The sequence below is a fragment of the Asparagus officinalis genome, chromosome 8, assembly GCF_001876935.1.
Source record: "Asparagus officinalis chromosome 8, Aspof.V1, whole genome shotgun sequence".
In the NCBI taxonomy this organism is placed as follows: domain Eukaryota; kingdom Viridiplantae; phylum Streptophyta; class Magnoliopsida; order Asparagales; family Asparagaceae; genus Asparagus; species Asparagus officinalis.
The window spans coordinates 79,258,342-79,278,090 of record NC_033801.1 but is presented as its reverse complement, the minus strand read 5'-3'; the positions used below and the strand labels follow the sequence as shown (position 1 = coordinate 79,278,090).

Below are 19,749 nucleotides of genomic sequence, written 5' to 3'. Positions count from 1 at the left end.
GTTAGGGTTTCAATTAGGCGTTTAATATTCTTAAATAGGAATTGGAGTTACAAAACTCAAAGACCATTGAAATCCTATATAACTTGGCATAATCCTTCATAGTTCATGAACAGAAACAGAAAAAGAAATTTTGAGCTTTGTTTGGTGAGTGTGGCGTGTGTGTGTGGGGTGTGTGTGTGCGTGTGTGGGGGTGTGTGTGTGTGTGTTGGGGAGGGAGAGGAGGAGGAGGAGGAGGGGGAGAGAGGAGAGAGGGGGTTTTAAGGGGGGGGGTAGAAGACAGGAATAGACATTCAAAGGTGTGTGTATGATTTGCCGCATCCCCCTCTGGCTGAGGGTTTCACCAGTGGTGGTCACCCCGCTACCTAAGAGCATGGGCAGCAACTCCCAGAGCCGCTCCAGAGATCGGACTGGGCCAGCTTCTGCTTCACCACCCTCCCACAGGCCCATCGCTCCACCCGCGTCCCAAGATCCGACGTGGCGTGGAGGCTGTTCGAGTAGCTTGCCCAAGCGCGTCCATAAGTTTGTGGAGCGCTTGGGAGGCTCCACCCTCGGGATTTCGATTACAAAAAAACCCCTCCCCAAATCCGTACGAGATGATAGGCGGAGATGATGGATGATGGCGGAAGAGATGGATGTGCGAGAGATGGCAGATGATGTTCGCCGAAGGCCGCGGATTGGATCGAGACTGATGCCGGTGATATGGCTTAGAGCATGGTATGATGGCGGAATGACGCGGAGATGGCGGACCGATGATGTCGACGAAGGACGCGGTTGGGATCGAGAGACTGATGGCGGAGATGATACGGCGGAGATTGATGGAATGATGGCGGAGATGGCGGAGATATGTCGACGAAATTGGGTTGGGTTCTGTTGTCGAAGGGAGAAAGATGAAGTTTACTTTTTTACAATGTCCTACGAATGGGTTGGGTCTGTGTGTTGAGGTGAAAACTTTGAGTTGTAGAAATTTTCGTTGAAATGTGAGTTGAAATAAAAATCCCGAACGTTGTGAAAATGCAGCCGTTGGAAAATTGTGACCCGTTGTGAACAATATAGGACGCTTAAAAAATCAGCTGTCTGTTGAAAATTTACTGTTGTAAAAATCATCTATAAATGCATCCCAATTCAATTCACAAATCCATCCCCACAATCAAGACTCTCTGCCAAAATCATTCCCTATCAAATTATACAAAATCTCCATGGATCCTCACAAAACTATATTCGCACCTCCTTGTCCGGTGAACGGATCGACCTTATACCCGCCGTTCTAATACAGACAAGTCTAAAGAAAGTAACCTCCCCATCGGAGTACGCAATCGCCCAACCACCAACAAGTGGTCATCCCAAAGAAACCACCGACCACAAAGAAGAAGAAGGCTTACACGCGGTCCGAAAATTGCACTGTCCACGCAGGAAAGCTTCTTGTGTCTCGCTTGCTGAACACGAGCCAAAGAACGCCATCCAAGGTACGGGGCAACACAAAGGATTAAGTTGTGGCAGCCGCGAGCTAACGACTATTTTTAGTCCTATACCCACCGATTCCAAGCGAGCCCACGCCAAACCAAATGATGCATCGTTGGTCAACGATTCAACTGTCCGTCAACAAGTTCTGCGAGTGCGTTGCTCAGATTGAAGGAAGACAAAGATCTGGTACGGGAATTATTGACCAGGTAAATATTTAATTATGTTTGATTATTTTTGCTCAGATTCAATATGTTTAATTATGTTTGATTATTCTAAAATTAACTCTTGTGTAGACTGCAGAAGTAAAAGAATTATACCAATCTCTTTATGGTAAACCATTCGTGTTTGACCATTGCTGGGTTGAGTTGCGTCATCATCAAAAGTGGATCCAACAAATGGAAACTTACAATAAGATTCGATCACAGTCGAGAAGAACCACAAACTCTGATTCCTCACCAAACAATTCCTCTCCAGCAACCCCCATCGAGTTGAACACTGACTCGGATGATGTGTTAGTAAGGCCTGAAGGGAGGAAAGCAGCAATGCTCAAGAGGAAACAAAATGTGGAAAACTCTGAGTCCGCTACGTCCATCATGGGAGAGGCTTTCGCGTGGATGAAGCAAACCACCAATCAAAAAATGGATCTAAAACAGAAGAAACAAGATGACGATATCATGAAGATGGATCTCTCAACACTCAATTCAGTTCAACGACAATACTTTGAAATGCGTCAGGCAGAGATATTGGAGAGGTGGATGTCTAAGGGTTCTTCCTAATTATCATATATTATCTTGTATTAGATTTATGATTGTACTCGCATCGCATCCTAATTAGTTCTTCCTAATTATCTTGTATTAGATTTATGATTCTACTTGAAGTTGAAAATTTTGGCATTTAATGAAAACAACTACTTCATTGAAAAGAAAATTGGCGTAGTACAACAACTCGAACTTCTTTGCTGAAATTACATTAGACATAAAGAAACTTAATCCTCGTCGATGGATCCCTTGAGCTGCCACAGATGCTCGATCAAATCATTCTTTAGTGATTTGTGTGTTTGCGTGTTCCTGATCCGATGATGATTTTGGATGAACTCAGTTAGAGGCACCGTCTGCACATGAGAAGGTTCAACGACTGGTATCGAATCATTAAAGTCGAAGTTGTTGTCCAATTGACAATCTCGTTCATCTTCAACGATCATGTTATGCATTATGATGCAAGCTGTCATGATGTCTTTCAGCACACTAGGTTGCCAGAAACGTCCTGGTCCACGAACAATCGCAAATCGAGCTTGCAACACGCCAAAAGCTCGCTCAACATCTTTTCTTGCGCTCTCTTGTTGTTGAGCAAAGTATTTATGCTTGTTTCCTCGTGGTGCTGGAATAGTCTTCACTAATGTGGACCACTCTGGGTAAATCCCGTCGGCGAGATAGTATCCCATATTGTATTCGTGGCCATTAACAGTATAGTTGCACGGTGAAGCTCTTCCCTCCGCAAGTTGTGCGAAAACCGGTGAACGATGTAGCACATTGAGGTCATTGTGAGACCCCGGCAGTCCAAAGAAGGCATGCCATATCCAAAGATCTTTGCTAGCTACGGCCTCCAAAATAATTGTAGGTTCATGAAAATGCCCAGTATACATACCTTGCCAGGCGGTTGGACAGTTCTTCCATACCCAGTGCATGCAGTCGATGCTCCCAAGCATACCAGGAAAACCTCGTTGTGAACCCTCCTCAAGCAGGCGTGCAACGTCGTCATTAGTCGGTGAACGAAGGTATTCCTCCCCAAAGATGTTGATAATCGATCGAACGAACCTCTTCACGCTCTCAAGCGACGTACTTTTACCGATCCGAACGTAGTCGTCAACGGCGTCAGCGGATGCTCCATATGCGAGCATCCGCATAGCTGCAGTAATCTTTTGAAGGCTAGATAGTCCTAACTGTCCAGCACCATTCCTCTTTTGGACGAAGTACTTGTCATGTTCGACGACAGCGTCGTGGATTCGAAGGAATAACGAACGCGACATTCTGAATCTTCGACGAAAATAATGAAGAGGATATGTTGGTGTGTCAGCAAAATAATCTTGGAACAACCGATTGTGGCCTTCCAGTCGGTATCGATGGAGCACGGTACATCTTTTGTGTTGAACTGAAGTTGAACCTTTCCCTTGTTCTTCTTCCGCGACGACAGCAGCTCCCATAAAAAAGAACGTTTTCATCGTTTCATCATCGCTTGAGCTAGATGAGCTAGACATTTTGTTCTGGGAGATGATGAGTTGGGGTGAGAAGGCATCGAATTTTATAGGAATCAGTCGGTTGACGGTCAAAGTTTGCGATACCTCGAAGTTCGAGCTTAACCTCGAAGACCGCGAGCTACCTCGAAGACCGTGTGCGTTCCCTCGAAGACCGCGAGTTACCTCAAAGACCGTGTGCGTACCCTCGAAGACCGTGTGCGTTACCTCGAAGACCGTGTGCGTACCCTCGAAAGCCGCGGGCTAGCTCGAAGACCATGTGCGCTCCCTCGAAGACCGTATCCAACGGTTAGAAATAAAATACAAGAGGTTTAAATATAATTAAAAGTAATGGGTAAAATATTAAAATAGAAGAGGGGTTTTTTTGATATTGTTGGAGCTCCTAACTAGGAGCTTGTTGGAGCTCCATAAAATAAGGAGATGCTCCCAAGGCCTATTTTTATAATTTTTTATACCAAATTGCTTGAGAGCTCTTGAGAGCTTGATGACTAGGACTCCTAACTGGGAGCTTGCTGGACTTGCTCTAAGCCAACTAAACCCATTTGGGTTCGGGTGCATACAATAAGCAGATGTAGGACAAGAGGAAACTGAGAAATTTCCTGTAGCCCCTTGTAATTCAGGAAATTAGTTTTAAAGCACATAAATGAGTTGCAGAAAATACTTGTTGGGAAAAATTATCTTTACCCCCCAAGTCCTTAAAAGGTTTAGTTTGAAGACTATAAGAGAGTTTTAACAGAAAAAAAGTAATGAGAAAATTATCATTTGATCCATATTTTCCTAAACTATTATTTTTTATGTCCAAAATGATATAGTTCAGAAAAGAAATCTTTAGAGTTCATAGATTAATAAAGAATAAATAAATCAGGTAAAAATAGTTTATGTACAGAATCTTTAGTATTAGAATATTTATACATAATTACATATTGTAAGCTTGTAGTTATTAGTTCAATTTTAGGAAATTTACTGTTCAAATGACATTTATTGAAGAGTTTCATAATTATCGAAAGTAACTAAATTGATATGGAATCATGAATACTCTAATTTTTTTTTCATGAAAGAGAGATGATAAATTTTAAGAAAATGTTTAAGGCATAGTATATTGCTTTTCGAACTAGTGGAAATTGCAAGTGATATTTTAAGGGGAAAAAGTGTTTTTAAATGTTAAAAATCCTCATAAGCCCAATATGGAGTGAAGTGATTTGTTTAAACCTACAATATAGTATTAAATGTATCACATAGTGATAAGTTTGAATATTGCCTTTTGGCATAACACTGAAGTGGCCTTTATGGTAATTCTAGGTACATTTTGTCCCCGTGTTGGCTTATAATAATTGATGCACGTTCTCATGCTACTTGGCTATAATTTTCGTAGTATTAGTGTGAAAGTGAAAAGTGAGAAAGTTTTGCAAATTGTAATAGAGATAGGCTTTAATTTATAGTTAAAACTTAAAAGTATTTAAGTCTCATCTTATATTGTTTTTTGAATTTTTATAGTACTGTCACTCACTGTATATGAAAGATTTCTGTTATTCAAAATTTTATATGTTTCTTAAAATCGTTCTTTTAGTTGATGGTAGCTTGTTTAAAAATATTAGTTCTGGTAATTGCTTAAACTTATCCGATCCACTAATGAGAAGGTATTTGCTCATTGAGTGCAACCTCAACCCGTTATTTTCATTCTTCTTCGTCAGATGAGAATTAGATAGCTCTATTGTAGCTCAAAGATTTGGGACATGAAAAGAATCTATTAGAGAATGCTTTGATGCTAAAGTCTATGGTCATCTTAGAGATGATTTATGTTGATGTAACAAGAGTCTTTTGACCTATTAGAGTGATCTTGTTAAGTGTAGTTTTTTGCTTTTGCTCTGAGACTTCTATATTAACAAAGTTTTTTTATGTGAAATTTTATTTGTAATATGGATGTGCAAAACAGGCTTAGCAATAGCATGTGGTTTTTGAACAGGTTTCCATTGCCACATATGTCAAATCATGTTGCGCATTTGGGGACGTGACAAGTTACCAAATTTCCAAAAAAAAATTCCAGATTCCCAGGGGCCAATAAGGTAATTAATCAGTAGCAAGAAAAGGTAGTTCCCTACAACCTAGCAGAGGCGTGGCTGAAAATTTGGGGGCCCGGTTCTAAATTTGGGAGGACAGGGAGGCGATGGACGATGAAGGGGGAAGGTGGCGAAGGAAAGGGAGGAGAAGGCTTGGATGGCGGTTGCGGTCGAGTCCTCTTGTTTTGATGATGCTTTAACAAACAATTTACCACTGATCTTGTTTTCAGTATCTTGTTTAGTATTGTGTTAGCATATACAGCCTACAGGTATATACAAGAATTTGACCTACAACTCATTTATTGAAGCCATGCACATCTCTAGTCAATTCAAGCCCAGGCTTCAGAAGAATTCTTCTTGGTATACTTAGTATAGGTTTATATATTGTGTGACATTCTATGAGCTCAAATACACACACATACATCATTTATGAATTTTTCATTAAAACAAAGGTTTTTATGCAAAATACATTCAAATATATTTTGGGTCATATAAACTATGTTAATATCCTTTACTATGGCCATATAAAGTATATACAAGTTTTCATTTGTTGATTTGAACCAAAATGACAAAAACAACATGTCATGTATTTTAGCATTTTTGCATATTCAAATGTTTTTACAAATGGGAAGAGCTATTTGAAAAATTCCTTTTCCAACATCTTCATATTCATGTTCATAAACTTTCCCCAAAGTTTTACATTTTTTGGAAATTATTTGCTATTTTTAATAGAGCTTCAAAAATCATCTTCAGAACTGATTCTGACAGATTTCTTGTGATCAGTCAACTGATGTGTCGACTGAAAAATATGGCTGGAATCTTCATTTAGCCTCTGCTCCATTTTAGTCGACTGATGTGTCGACTGACCATGTCAGTCGACTGATAAGTTTTTATCAGTCGACTGAAAAGCTGGCATTTGAATTTAACGACCAGCTCATCAGTCGACTGGCACCACCCGTCAATCGACTGATAAGCTCTCCAACGGCTAGTTCTGAGAAAAATCTGGTTCTTAATTTTTGGGATATTTTGCTGGTCTTCATTGGGTTTTGTGCACTGTTTTCTCTTCCTATATAAACCCCCTAATGTCTTCTTTAGCAAATAGAGTTTTTCATGTGTTTTTAACAAAAGTTTAAAAGATTATCAAAGTTTGTTTAAGAGTTTTAGTTTGGTTTAACAAGAGGTGGCTTGCTCTTCAAATTGAGGAATTCATCCTCAATCTTCTTCAACCTCTCTTGTGCTTTATAGAGAAATTTTTTAACTCTATTCTCTAGCAATTTGTCCTTGATTATTTATACATTATTATTGCTAGTTTATTGATTGAGTTAGATTTTATTTATTCTCTTTTATCACACTTATCCACATTTGAGCTTATAGTGTTTCATACAATATATTGTTGGATAGTAGTGTGTGATTTAGTGATATTGGGATTCATTGGGTTCTCATATATTGTAGAGAACAAATTTATCTTTGTTATATTGTGAGTGTTGTAAAGTTTTCGGTGAACTAGAAAACCGATTGTGAGGAGTGACGTTGATCGGTGAGCGTTGAAAACCGACACTGTGAGGTGTAAACGTTATTCGGGTGAGCGTAGAAAACCCGGTTGTGATAGTGGATTTTTCCCCGGGGGTGGGGAGCGGAGACGTAGGACGGAAGGTCCGAACTCCGTGATCATATCTTGTGTTTGAGTGTGCTTTGGCGTTTATTTATACTTGTGTTTATATTTCTTATCGTCATTGTCATTAGCTCATTATTTATATGATCCACTATCTAGCTCATATAGTTTACCCCTTGTGTTTGCATATTCTTGCATATATCATATAGTATACCTCTTTGCTAGGATATATCACCTTGTGTATATTCCATATTCTTGCACATAACTCTTTGTATATCTATCTTGCAAGAATATATTTATTAATTAGTTTTAATTGGCATAAAATCGGATTAGATTAGCATAAGACCCTAATCACCCCCCTCTAGGGTCTAACAATTGGTATCAGAGCTTGAAAGATCAAGTCAGAGCTTAGATCTTTAGGAATCGGCAAAAGCTTCTTGAGGATGTTTGTGAAGAAGGAAGACTCTCTCTTGCTCCAAATCACCAAAAGCTCAAGCCTTTTCTGCTCTAAAATGCCGGTGTGTTAGATTTAAACTTTTTGTTCAATCTAAACACTTTGATTTATGAAAAATTATAGATGATGCTTATATTATGCCCACTTTGGAGAAATCCAAATGGAATAAGAATGATCATCATATGTTTACAATGAATAATATTTTGTTAGAATATTTACTAAATACTTTTAATTCATCTATGTCTAACAAGTTTGTTCATTTTGATAGTGCTTACAAACTTTGGAAATTTTTAGAAGCACATCAAGGAGACTTGGAGGCGATCCGACAAGCTTTGGAGGATCCCGCTTCAAGTTCATACGGAGCTTCATGCACACGGCCATTAGGCGATAGCCCTAGTGAGGTTTGCGAGTTCGAAACCATTAATGATTTACCTAATGATGAACTTGCTTGTGCTAGTGAAAAATTGTTGCATGTCTTTAACAAATTGCATAAAGATTTTGTTGATTTACAATGCAAGCATGATAATTTAAAATCCGATCATGAGAAGCTAGTGTCCAAATTTGATGTCATTGAAAATGAAAATACTATGCTTAAAGAAAGCAATGACTTATTAAATTTGGAAAATAAAAATTTGATCTCATCTATTGCTAGCCTATCTCATGCTAAGATTGATGCCATGTTAGAAGTAGAGAACATAAAGAATGATACAGCTTCTTTTATAAATAACTATTTATGTTCTACTTCTAAAAGTACATATGTGCCTAAAAATGAAGACTTGAATCTTATGAAAAATAGTATTTCATCTTTAGATTCAACTTTAAAAATATACATTAACAATCATAAGAAGCTTATGGATATGTGTGCCAAGACTAAATCAAAATCATCCACTCATTATGCACACATGTATAGCAAAACTTATAAGTGTTCTATATGCGGCCGTCAAGGTCATTTAGCTAAGTTTTGTTATGATGCACACAAAACTAATAAGAATTCTAATGCTCCTGCATCTCATGTAGCTTCTTCATCTTGTACACTTACACATTCACATGCTCATTCTCACAAAGTTCATCATAAGCATGCTAGTGTGTTCAAGTGTGATCATTGTGATCGTTTTGGTCATTTGACCAAATATTGTTTTGATTTAAAAAATAAGTCTCATTTGCCAAATATTTCTAGTAGACCACATGTTTATAAATGTAATGTTTGTGGTAGATTTGGTCACTTAGGAAAGTTTTGTTTTAATAATGTTTCACATTTGCAAAAAGCTTCAAATAATTCATCTATGTTTGCAAATGTTTCTAATATTTCCCGTGCACAATCATTTGGTCAACGCAAATTATTTCAACCTTTTCATTGCACAAATTACAATCGTAAAGATCATTTATATAATTTTTGTTTTGACCGTATCCATGCACAAAACACGCCCCAATGGGTTCATAACCCTAGGGCCTTGGATTTAAAAGATGGAAGTCATGTCCAAAATTCTTTCAGCACCAAAAATACTTGAATGCCTTTACAAAATTAATTTGAGTTTCTTTTATGATTTTTGTCTTATAGGATATGTTTCAAATTGTTTTGTAAAATTACTATACACATAAATTTTTTTGAAAACTTTTTATGTTTATTGAGATATGGTTGATATGTGGTTTTATAGGAATAATTAATATCATATAGGCTTTTAAACATTTTTTTAAACTCTTTTAAAATAGTCTATATAACTGTTTTTCAGCACTTCAGTCGATAAATCATTCGACTGATGACATCAGTCGACTGGTATGTCGACTGACGAACTCGCTAAAGCAGAGTTAGGTTTGCGGGTTAAAATTTTGTTGTTTTGTTTGATCCGACCCGCTTCGCCCAGCTTTCCTGTCCGCTCATCTCCTTGAGAGATTGAATCTCGACCGTTCATCTCTCCTCATATCTCATCATCCCCAATTCTCCATCAACTGATCGAATTCTCTCTATTCCAATCGACGAAACCCTCATTCTCTCCTCCGGCGATCACTGTCTCTCTGTCCCCTCGTGGCCGGAGCTTCCTTCTCAGGTATTTTATCTGCTCTTGAAATCTCTATCTATCTATTATCATGAATCGAAGCCACAAACGACCTAGGTCAAATCGTAGCAAGGCTTCATCCTCTCAAAACCCTGCTCCAAACCCTAATGTCCCAAATCCTACAACTGAAAATGTTGTGATCTATGAAAATCAATTACTCTCTCCTTCTCTTCTTGGTAAATATCGTGACCTCTGCCGTTTAAAAATGTTTCCCGGAAGATTTGTTAATTTTGATGTGTAAACATCTAAAAGTCAATACTGTTCTTAAGGATGTTGGCTTATATCACTTATTTGACTCCAAAAATGCTCTACCATATTATCCATATCTCGTACAGCTCTTTTATGCAAATCTACAAGTCATCTCTTCCGACCCTCGCACTCCTATTATCACATCTGTCGTTAAGGGTCGTAACCTATCCTTTACCGCAAACGAGCTTGCAGAGATTCTTGGGATTCCTAGGGGGACACTCATCTTTCTGAAATCGAGTTTGCCGACCCAGCTATTGTTCCACTAGTTCTCCTTCATGGTCGTCATCCTCCTCTTGACCCCCACAACACCACCTTCCTCGCAAAGGTTATTGGGAGAATCCTTAGCTATAACTTGATCCCCAAGACTGGGGGTTATGATCATTACTCCCAAGATCTAGCTTGTGTCATCTATGGGATTATAGGTTCTAAAAATCTCTTATGGGGGAAAATCATCTTTGACTTCATGGCCTCCTCTCATACAAAATTCCTACCCTTCGGAGCCATCCTCTCTACTATATTCAAGCATTTCGATGTCGATGTTTCAAATGAGCCTTCTATTAGGATTCGTCCTTTCATTGACTCAGCTGCTCTTAACCGTATGGGTATCCCTCCAACCCAATACGCTCTCGATAAAATTCCATCTCCAGAACCACCAACTCCATCTTCAGAGCCTGTAGATTCTGCTGATTCCTCCTCATCTGATACATCCTACAGGCCTCCTCGCCTCTCTCCATCTACTTCATCTCATCCCTCTGAGTCCTTGATTCTTGAGCGACTAGGTGGCATCGAGCGCAGACAGGAGGAGCTGGCAGGAAGTGTTCATGGCTTGGGGTGCCAAGTTGAGAGCTTGGGGCACCAACTCACAGAGATTCTCACCATCTTGAAGCCATCTCAGGGATCGGGACCCTCATCTACTTGATGTAGATTTTATTTGTTTTATCACCTGTTATGTATTTTGGATTATGATTGTGGAAAACTATGTTATGTAGCACTTTGTTTATATGATGGTTTATGTGTTTTGGTATCTTATGTGATGGTTTATATGTTTGACATCTTTGTGTGTTTGATGCCTATGCATACATGCATGGATATGCTGAATATGCTTGTTCTCCATATACTATTATTTCACAAATATTTTTTGCATCTTCTAACCACTCTTACAGGCATTTAAATAGGGGGAGAATCCCTATTTGTCTTCTCACCCATGCTCATTCTTAGGGGGAGCCTCTTTAGCTACAACCTTTCCCTCTTTTTGATGTTGCCAAAGGGGGAGAAAGTATAAGTATGACTTGGTTGGTTTGTGAGTATAATTGCAACTTTTTGTGTATTTAATATCAGTGGAATTATTGAACCGTTATTCACACTAGTAAATTGTTTATCATCATCAAAAAGGGGGAGATTGTTGAGTCCTCTTGTTTTGATGATGCTTTAACAAACAATTTACCACTGATCTTGCTTTCAGTATCTTGTTTAGTGTTGTGTTAGCATATACAGGTATATACAAGAATTTGACCTACAACTCATTTATTGAAGCTATGCACATCTCTAGTCAATTCAAGCACAGGCTTCAGAAGAATTCTTCTTGGTATACTTAGTATAGGTTTATATATTGTGTGACATTCTATGAGCTCAAATACACACACATACATCATTTATGAATTTTTCATTAAAACAAAGGTTTTTATGCAAAATACATTCAAATATGTTTTGGGTCATATAAACTATGTTAATATCCTTTACTATGCCCATATAAAGTATATACAAGTTTTCATTTGTTGATTTGAACCAAAATGACAAAAACAACATGTCATGTATTTTAGCCTTTTTGCATATTCAAATGTTTTTACAAATGGGAAGAGCTATTTGAAAAATTCCTTTTCCAACATGTTCATATTCATGTTCATAAACTTTCCCCAAAGTTTTATATTTTTTAGAAATTATTTGTTATTTTTAATAGAGCTTCAAAAATCATCTTCAGAACTGATTCTGGCAGATTTCTTGTGATCAGTCGACTGATGTGTCGACTGAAAAATATGGCTGGAATCTTCATTTAGCCTCAACTCCATTTTAGTCGACTGATGTGTCGACTGACCATGTCAGTCGACTGATAAGTTTTCATCAGTCGATTGAAAAGCTGGCATTTGAATTTAACGACCAGCTCATCAGTCGACTGGCACCACCCGTCAGTCGACTGATAAGCTCTCCAACGGCTAGTTCTGAGAAAAATCTGGTTCTTGATTTTTGGGATATTTTGCTAGTCTTCATTGGGTTTTGTGCACTGTTTTCTCTTCCTATATAAACCCCATAATGTCTTCTTCAGCAAATAGAGTTTTTCGTGTGTTTTTAACAAAAGTTTAAAAGATTATCAAAGTTTGTTTAAGAGTTTTAGTTTGGTTTAACAAGAGGTGGCTTGCTCTTCAAATTGAGGAATTCATCCTCAATCTTCTTCAATCTCTCGTGTTTTATAGAGAAGTTCTCTAACTCTATTCTCTAGCAATTTGTCCTTGATTATTTATACATTATTATTGCTAGTTTGTTGATTGAGTTAGATTTCATTTATTCTCTTTTATCACACTTATCCACATTTGAGCTTATAGTGTTTCATACAATATATTGTTGGATAGTAGTGTGTGATTTAGTGATATTAGGATTCATTGAGTTCTCATCTATTGTAGAGAACAAATTTATATTTGTTATATTGTGAGTGTTGTAAAGTTTTCGGTGAACTAGAAAACCGATTGTGAGGAGTGACGTTGATCGGTGAGCGTTGAAAACCGACACTGTGAGGTGTAAACGTTATTCGGATGAGAGTAGAAAACCCGGTTGTGATAGTGGATTTCTCCCCGGGGGTGGGGAGCGGAGACGTAGGACGGAAGGTCCGAACTCCGTGATCATATCTTGTGTTTGAGTATGCTTTGGCGTTTATTTATACTTGTGTTTATATTTCTTGTCGCCATTGTCATTAGCTCATTATTTATATGATCCACTATCTAGCTCATATAGTTTACCCCTTGTGTTTGCATATCCTTGCATATATCATATAGTATACCTCTTTGCTAGGATATATCACTTTGTGTATATTCCATATTCTTGCACATAACTCTTTGTATATCTATCTTGCAAGAATATATTTATTAATTAGTTTTAATTGGCATAAAATCAGATTAGATTAGCATAAGACCCTAATCACCCCCGCGGTGAGGGGAGAGATGAGGCGAGCAGAGGAAGAGAGGAGTGGGGCTTGGAAGAGAGGAATGGGTCCCCCAAGTGGGGAGCCATGTTCTGCAGAACCGGAAGAACCGCCTCAGCGGCGCCTCTGCAACCTAGTTAGAAGTTATGTGCTCCAATTCCCAGACTACTACAACCTAGTAGAAGTTAGGTGCTCCAATTCCCAGACTATAGCTTTTGTATTGAATTTTGAAAAAAGGTTAATGAGCTTGTAACCAACCAAATGTCCTTTTATATGTTTTGAACGGATTTATTAAAAACATACTTAAAGAGAATTATTACATCATCGATAAGTTAATGACTACAGAAATGCTACCTAAATATTAAACATAAACTCTCTAATCCAGCTTTTCTAATAAAAAACTGACAGTTTAAGACTTCTGGTAAGCATTAATTTTTTGTTTCAACATGTACATCAACAATTACTAAATACTAATCTTCGCTCTCTGCATGCACATGAAATAACAATTAAATAATAATATTACCTCTCTCCATGCACGTCAAATCAATTATTGCATATAAAAAGAGATCTAAACGGATTGCATATGTATGAAAGAAATGCCAGCATCAGTTGTGCATTTGGTCTACAGAACCAATTGCGACAAAAAAACCCACTAAACTGATTCAACTGAAAGCAGGATACGGAATGAATATTGCATGCTAAATACCTGATAAATTCGGAACTCTTTCTTTTAATTTCGACAAAATTTCGGCAGACTCCGGATGTCTTCTAACTATGGTATGTGTTAGCTAATTCTAAGAAGTAAAGAGATGATCATCAGTGTTTTTTATATTAAGTAACACGAGAACCAACTGTTTGTATTGACTATTGAATCATGAGGAAAAAACATCATCTTCACTATCAAACCATTTCCCAAACTCTTTTAAGTTGAGAAGACAACTGTTAAGGTCCAAGGATTGGCGGAGCCAATAATGTCAACCCTCTTTGGCTATTCAAGTTTCTAAAAAGGCAGTTACAAGAGTAGCTATAAACCCTGGATAGCCAGTTAGCAGGTAAGAAAATCTAATCAGTTACCCAATTTTAAGCTCGTAAGGTCAAGGTTTCCAGATTATAGAATTAGAGGTCAAGTCTCCTCTTCCTCTTCCTTGACACCAAAAATAATATATGAACAAAATTAATTCAGTCTTTTCTAAACAATTCAAGAAAAAAGGAACTAACATGGAGGCTAATTGGAGAAAATAAAACAATTATCAACTTCTTTTAAATAATGAGAAATAATACTAGTATACCCAATTGGAAAAAAGTACATAGTGAGACAAACTATGTTATGTGGCAAAAATATTCTTTCAGATATGAGAAATAACACACTTAATTTAGTTTCTCGTAATTTGTGCCCGTGTTATGTAGCAATAAACCAAAATTAAGTAAAGGCTCACTATTTGGCATCCTACAAGGGCATACCTGTGAAATAGTGGCACTCAGACTGATCAGTAGTGGTCCTGATACTCGCCAACAACGAGCAAGTCGAATTTAGTAGCAACAGAAAGAGTGTTGGGAATCCATGAAGCACCATACCGCGAGAGGATGCTATCATTTACAGCAAACCATCTATGATTACACATTTGTGATAGTGGTTACAACTATATATATAAGAATTCTGTCAATTTGTACCTTGGCCTGATAACAGATTCTTCAAATGCAAAATGACGGATTGTGGGAAACACTGAAGACATAAAGTTGAAGTTTGGATGGCAAATTTTTGAGAAAGGACACCAAGAGGCGTGGAATAGCACAGCCACGTATTCTTCCCTATTTTTGTACACGAGATTTAATGCCCTCTGCAGCGCCATTTCATCCCCCTTAAGAAGTTAGAAAAAACAAAGGCCAATCAGTGGGCAAGCATGCTCAACTCCTAGCATCAGATTTCCCAAGAGCACAAACAAAACAAATAACAAATATCAATGGCTTACTGAACTTGGCAAAACAAACCAAACATCTGATAATGCTAACAAGGGCATCACTATAATACTGAGCATAATAAAACTAAGGTATATGATTATGTTGAACCAATTTTATTTTCAAGAATCCAATGGAGCCATAGAAAAAAGCAATAAGATTAATCATTCCTGCCTAAGAACAAGAAGGCGCTCACTTTTCTTAGTTACTTGTAGGCGAAAGGACCATTGCATTACAAAACTCTGTTGGGATGCAGAAACTAAGGAACTACACAAGTTAACCAAATAACAATATTAGGGAGCAATTTCCATTTCAGTCCCTTCAAAATTTTTGATTTTTGATAATTTTGGTGGTTATCAAGTTTCAGAAATTTCAATTTCAATTGTGTGTTTGTGTGCGCTTCAGTTTTTTCATTGTATCTATGTGATTTCCAGTGTCCATTCATACACAAAGCCTTGTAGAATGAAAACCAGGTTGATAATTTTAATTACATAAGGAAATTATTTATAAAAAATAGGGATTAGATGCGCGGCATGTGTCATAGTTGATTTCAGATATAGTTCAATTTTAACAAGTTAAATAATTAGAATTCTTAAAGCGCCTTCCACTCCATCAAAACTTCAAAGTTGTGGTAAGGAGGATTATAGTTTTTTTATATACACATGTAGGTTTGGGTTCAAACTAGGGCTATCAACTAAAACTTGTGTTATTTCACGCATGGACACTATTTTGAATTTGCTTTAAATGCACAATCAGTGGGAATTGGACCTAGGTTGCTTTGACAACATCTTAACTCCCTTCCACTAGCCAATGTTACATTAAACGCTGGGCGCTTCTAGGCGTCGGAATTGGCGCCCAGCGCTTAGTCGCCTAGGCGGACGCCTAAGCGGTTTCTGGGTATTTTTTTTATTTTTTATTTTTTATTTTTTTAATTATGATACTTGAAGATAAATATATATATACTCAATCAAAGATGCATAAATACTAAAATACCAATACTATTAACTAAATTGCTTGATTTACCAATTACAATAGCTCTTTGTATGTTTATACTTCTCAACTCAAATTATAAGTTCATCTCAACTCAAATTACAATATGTATTAAATTCATATAAATTTTCAAAAAAGATAGCAATTTTAGTTCCACAATAAATCATGCATACTTAGATACTAAATAGTCAAAATAATAATTAACAAGGCTAGAGCCTAAGATATTTTTTTTATTTTTAATTACAATAATTGATAGTGAATGTCAATGTTACAAAAAGCTTAGATGCCAGACCGGTGTCTAGACGGATTTCTTTCTTCATTTAAGTGGTGGTCGATGAGGTTTTGTTGAAGGTCGGAGGAGGTAGTTGAGGTGTTCATATTTGGAGGTTAATGGAGTTTGGAGGACGTGTAGGTTACAACACATAAAATCACAACCAAGACCTACAGGGTACAATTCACGTAAGCAGACAATGTTCCCCTAAACGCTCGTAAAATTTAGGTGGGCAGCCTAAATACCGCCTAGGCGCTAGGCGCTAGTTAGGCGGCCTACGTACTGCCTAGGCCAAGGCGAACGCCTAAGCGAACTAGGCGGAGGTTTTTAAAAATAGTGCTACTAGCCAAAACTTTGAAGTTATGATGAGGAATGGGGGTCATGATTTTATACTCTAGCAAGGGTACTATGAGGTATTTTGTAAAAGTGGCTATAGTATGCAAGGACACTTTATGACATTCATGTCAAGTAGGGTTTACACCTAGGCTGCACAAATAGCAACTTATTCCCTTCCCCATACTAAAACTTTGAAGTTATGATGAGGTTTTTGGGTCATAATTTTATACTCTAACATGGATATAGGAGATACATGTAAAAATGGCTATTGTAACTTAAACATATAACAAATTTGGTTAACATGGACTGTGATTCCATCCATATTGTGATAGTTGCAAAGTTAAATGGATTAGAAAATTATACCCCCTCTCCCACACACAATCATAAGCTTTTGAGGGACAGATCAAACAATAGTGACTGCAAATCAGTAAGAACAAACGTAAAGAACTACAAAAAAACACAGACACCATGATGTACGCTCAAATGGCTCATCTCTTTCTCTTCCCCATCTCTTCTTTTGTTTCTTTTTTTGCATTTCATCGACACCTGAACTATTTTCTTAGACCAATTTTCCTTTCCCTCCAAGATTCGTCTATGGATTTTTATGATCTTCAATTTTCTTAGGTTTCTAACGGTTTGCATGATTATTATTTTTTACAGTTAAATCATTCAAAAGCGAATGTGTGACAAGAATTAGACCTCCATGAAAACTAGTAGCAAAGAGCCATAACATTTTAGTCTCGAATGCTTATTGCCGATAATGGGAGAAATAGAAAATGACAACAATTTTGGAAAACAATGTTTACTGTTTCCATGATTATATTTCACTGAAGAAGGGTTTATGCAATCATTGATACGCATTTAGCTTCTCAACCATCATATCGAATAAGAGATTAAGTAACAGTTATGTGCTCCCCTTAGGTGAAGAGAATAGTCTCACCCACATGTGATACGTGATAAAATGAATATTTATCATAGAATGATTTCCATGGACTAAATAATTAGTCAAAGCTAGCATTTTTCAGGAAGTAATTATGAAGTTATTGATTCAAGCTGTTACAAATTACATATCAAAGCCTAACAGCAACCATAGATACGTGAAATTAAGTACAAAATGAAAAGGAAAAAAAATTGCTTCCGTGAAGTAAAAGGTAACACTGATTTAGTTCAATCTGGAGCGCTCCTAAACAAGCTAAAAAACAATTCAGCAATCTCCTTCTTAAATCCCGAAAAACAAAAGCTTATATGTTGATAAAAAAAAGAGGAATTTCAGTAAAATATTAAACCGCACCTGGATTACACCAACCGATCTAAATCGGTCACCCGTCGACTCCGGCGCCGGGCACGAATCTCGAGGCGGCGGCAAGATCGAGTCCACTGCCGGAGCCCTAGAGCACTTCTCCGTCTCGCCGGAGATTCCGGCTGCCGACGCGAACAGAACAAGGAGAATCAGGAGAGCGGAACCTCTCCAAACCCTCTCTTCCATCTTTTTGACTTTCAAATAGAGCGTAATCGGAACCCTAACCGTAACCCTAGATCGGGGGCTTCGGAGAGAAGGGGAAGCGAAGGATAGAGGGAGGGCGGCCCCGGCGCATCTTAGAGCCTGTCGCCATTCATGGCGGCCGATCAAAGAGAATGAGAGGTGATTATTTACGACCTCTTCTCTCTCTCTCTCTCTCTTGAAATTAATAAATTATTTCTCCTTTTCTTATTCCAAAGCCGGCGAGAGAGAGAGGGAGGGAGAACGATGGACGATGACGAAGAGGATGGGAGCTCACGTGCCGATCAGTTGACAGGAGGAATCTGGGCCGTTCGTCTAAACTGGGCCCTTGGACGGCCCACCGTTCGTTTTCTACTTTTGGGGTAGGAACGACAAGAGAATTTCAAGCGGGCGTGCTAGACGATGTGACGACCGAACCGCATTACCGCCGTGATCAAGGACGCTTTTACGCGTAGATATTTGGAAGTTTATTACAGAAAACCCCCTGGACTGTGGCGCTTTTGCACTTAACACATTAAACCATCCTAAACTTTGCGGCTTTTGCACTTATTAAACCCATTTGGACACTTTGTTATCCAGCTGGCCATCATCATGTGTCAGTGGTTATTTGAAAAGGACAAATATCTTTCTTTAAAGGGGTTGTTTGGTTCGTTTCATAGATATAAGGAAATCTAATTCCATGTAAAGAAACTCAAGTTTTGAGTTTTCTAAACTTTTCCAAGATATTGATTGTTTTGGTTTGGTTCACATGTAAAAGATGGTGGGAAACCAATGTATTTACTTTTATTGTTTTTTGTTTGCATAAAAAAAAGAAAAACTTTTGTTGATTTGACATTTTTTACTTTTCTTGTATTTGGTTGGTGTTGAAATAGGTAGGAAAAAGTGTTTAAATTTACCATGGTAAGATTATCCTCATTGTAGAAAAACACGAGAAGTTAGAAATAACACTAGGTGAAAGTTAGAACTAATAAGACATTAGCTAGAACTAACACGAGAGCCACTAGAACTAACAGGGGCTCAACTAGAACTAATATACCACTAAAACTAACGCTTATATTAGAAATAACACTAGCTGAAAGTTAGAACTAATAAAACATCAGCTAGATCTAACACGAGAGCCACTAGAACTAATAGGGACTCAACTAGAACTAACATATCACTAGAACTAACGCTTATATTAGAAATAACACTAACTAAAAGTTAGAACTAATATGACATCAGCTAGAACTAACACGAGAGCCACTAGAACTAACAAAGGTTCAACTAGAACTAACATACAACTAGAAGAAAACAATTATATTAGAAATAACACTAGCTAGAAGTTAGAACTAACACGACATCAGCTAGAACTAACACGAAAGCCACTA

General features: G+C 37.6%; 2 protein-coding genes across 2 annotated transcripts; both read right to left on the bottom strand.

The window, feature by feature from the left end:
• LOC109820546 lies at positions 2,203-4,244 on the bottom strand. The gene is made up of 2 exons (XM_020386704.1): positions 3,819-4,244; positions 2,203-3,721 (listed from the first exon to the last, which is right to left on the bottom strand). The coding sequence occupies exon 2, from the start codon at positions 3,713-3,715 to the stop codon at positions 2,447-2,449; it is 1,269 nt and encodes a 422-aa protein (XP_020242293.1). The 5' UTR covers positions 3,716-3,721; positions 3,819-4,244; the 3' UTR covers positions 2,203-2,446.
• On the bottom strand, positions 14,816-18,680 carry LOC109821418 (5'-adenylylsulfate reductase-like 4). Its single transcript, XM_020387603.1, has 3 exons — positions 18,173-18,680; positions 15,000-15,187; positions 14,816-14,915 (listed from the first exon to the last, which is right to left on the bottom strand). The coding sequence occupies exons 1-3, from the start codon at positions 18,365-18,367 to the stop codon at positions 14,816-14,818; spliced, it is 483 nt and encodes a 160-aa protein (XP_020243192.1). The 5' UTR covers positions 18,368-18,680.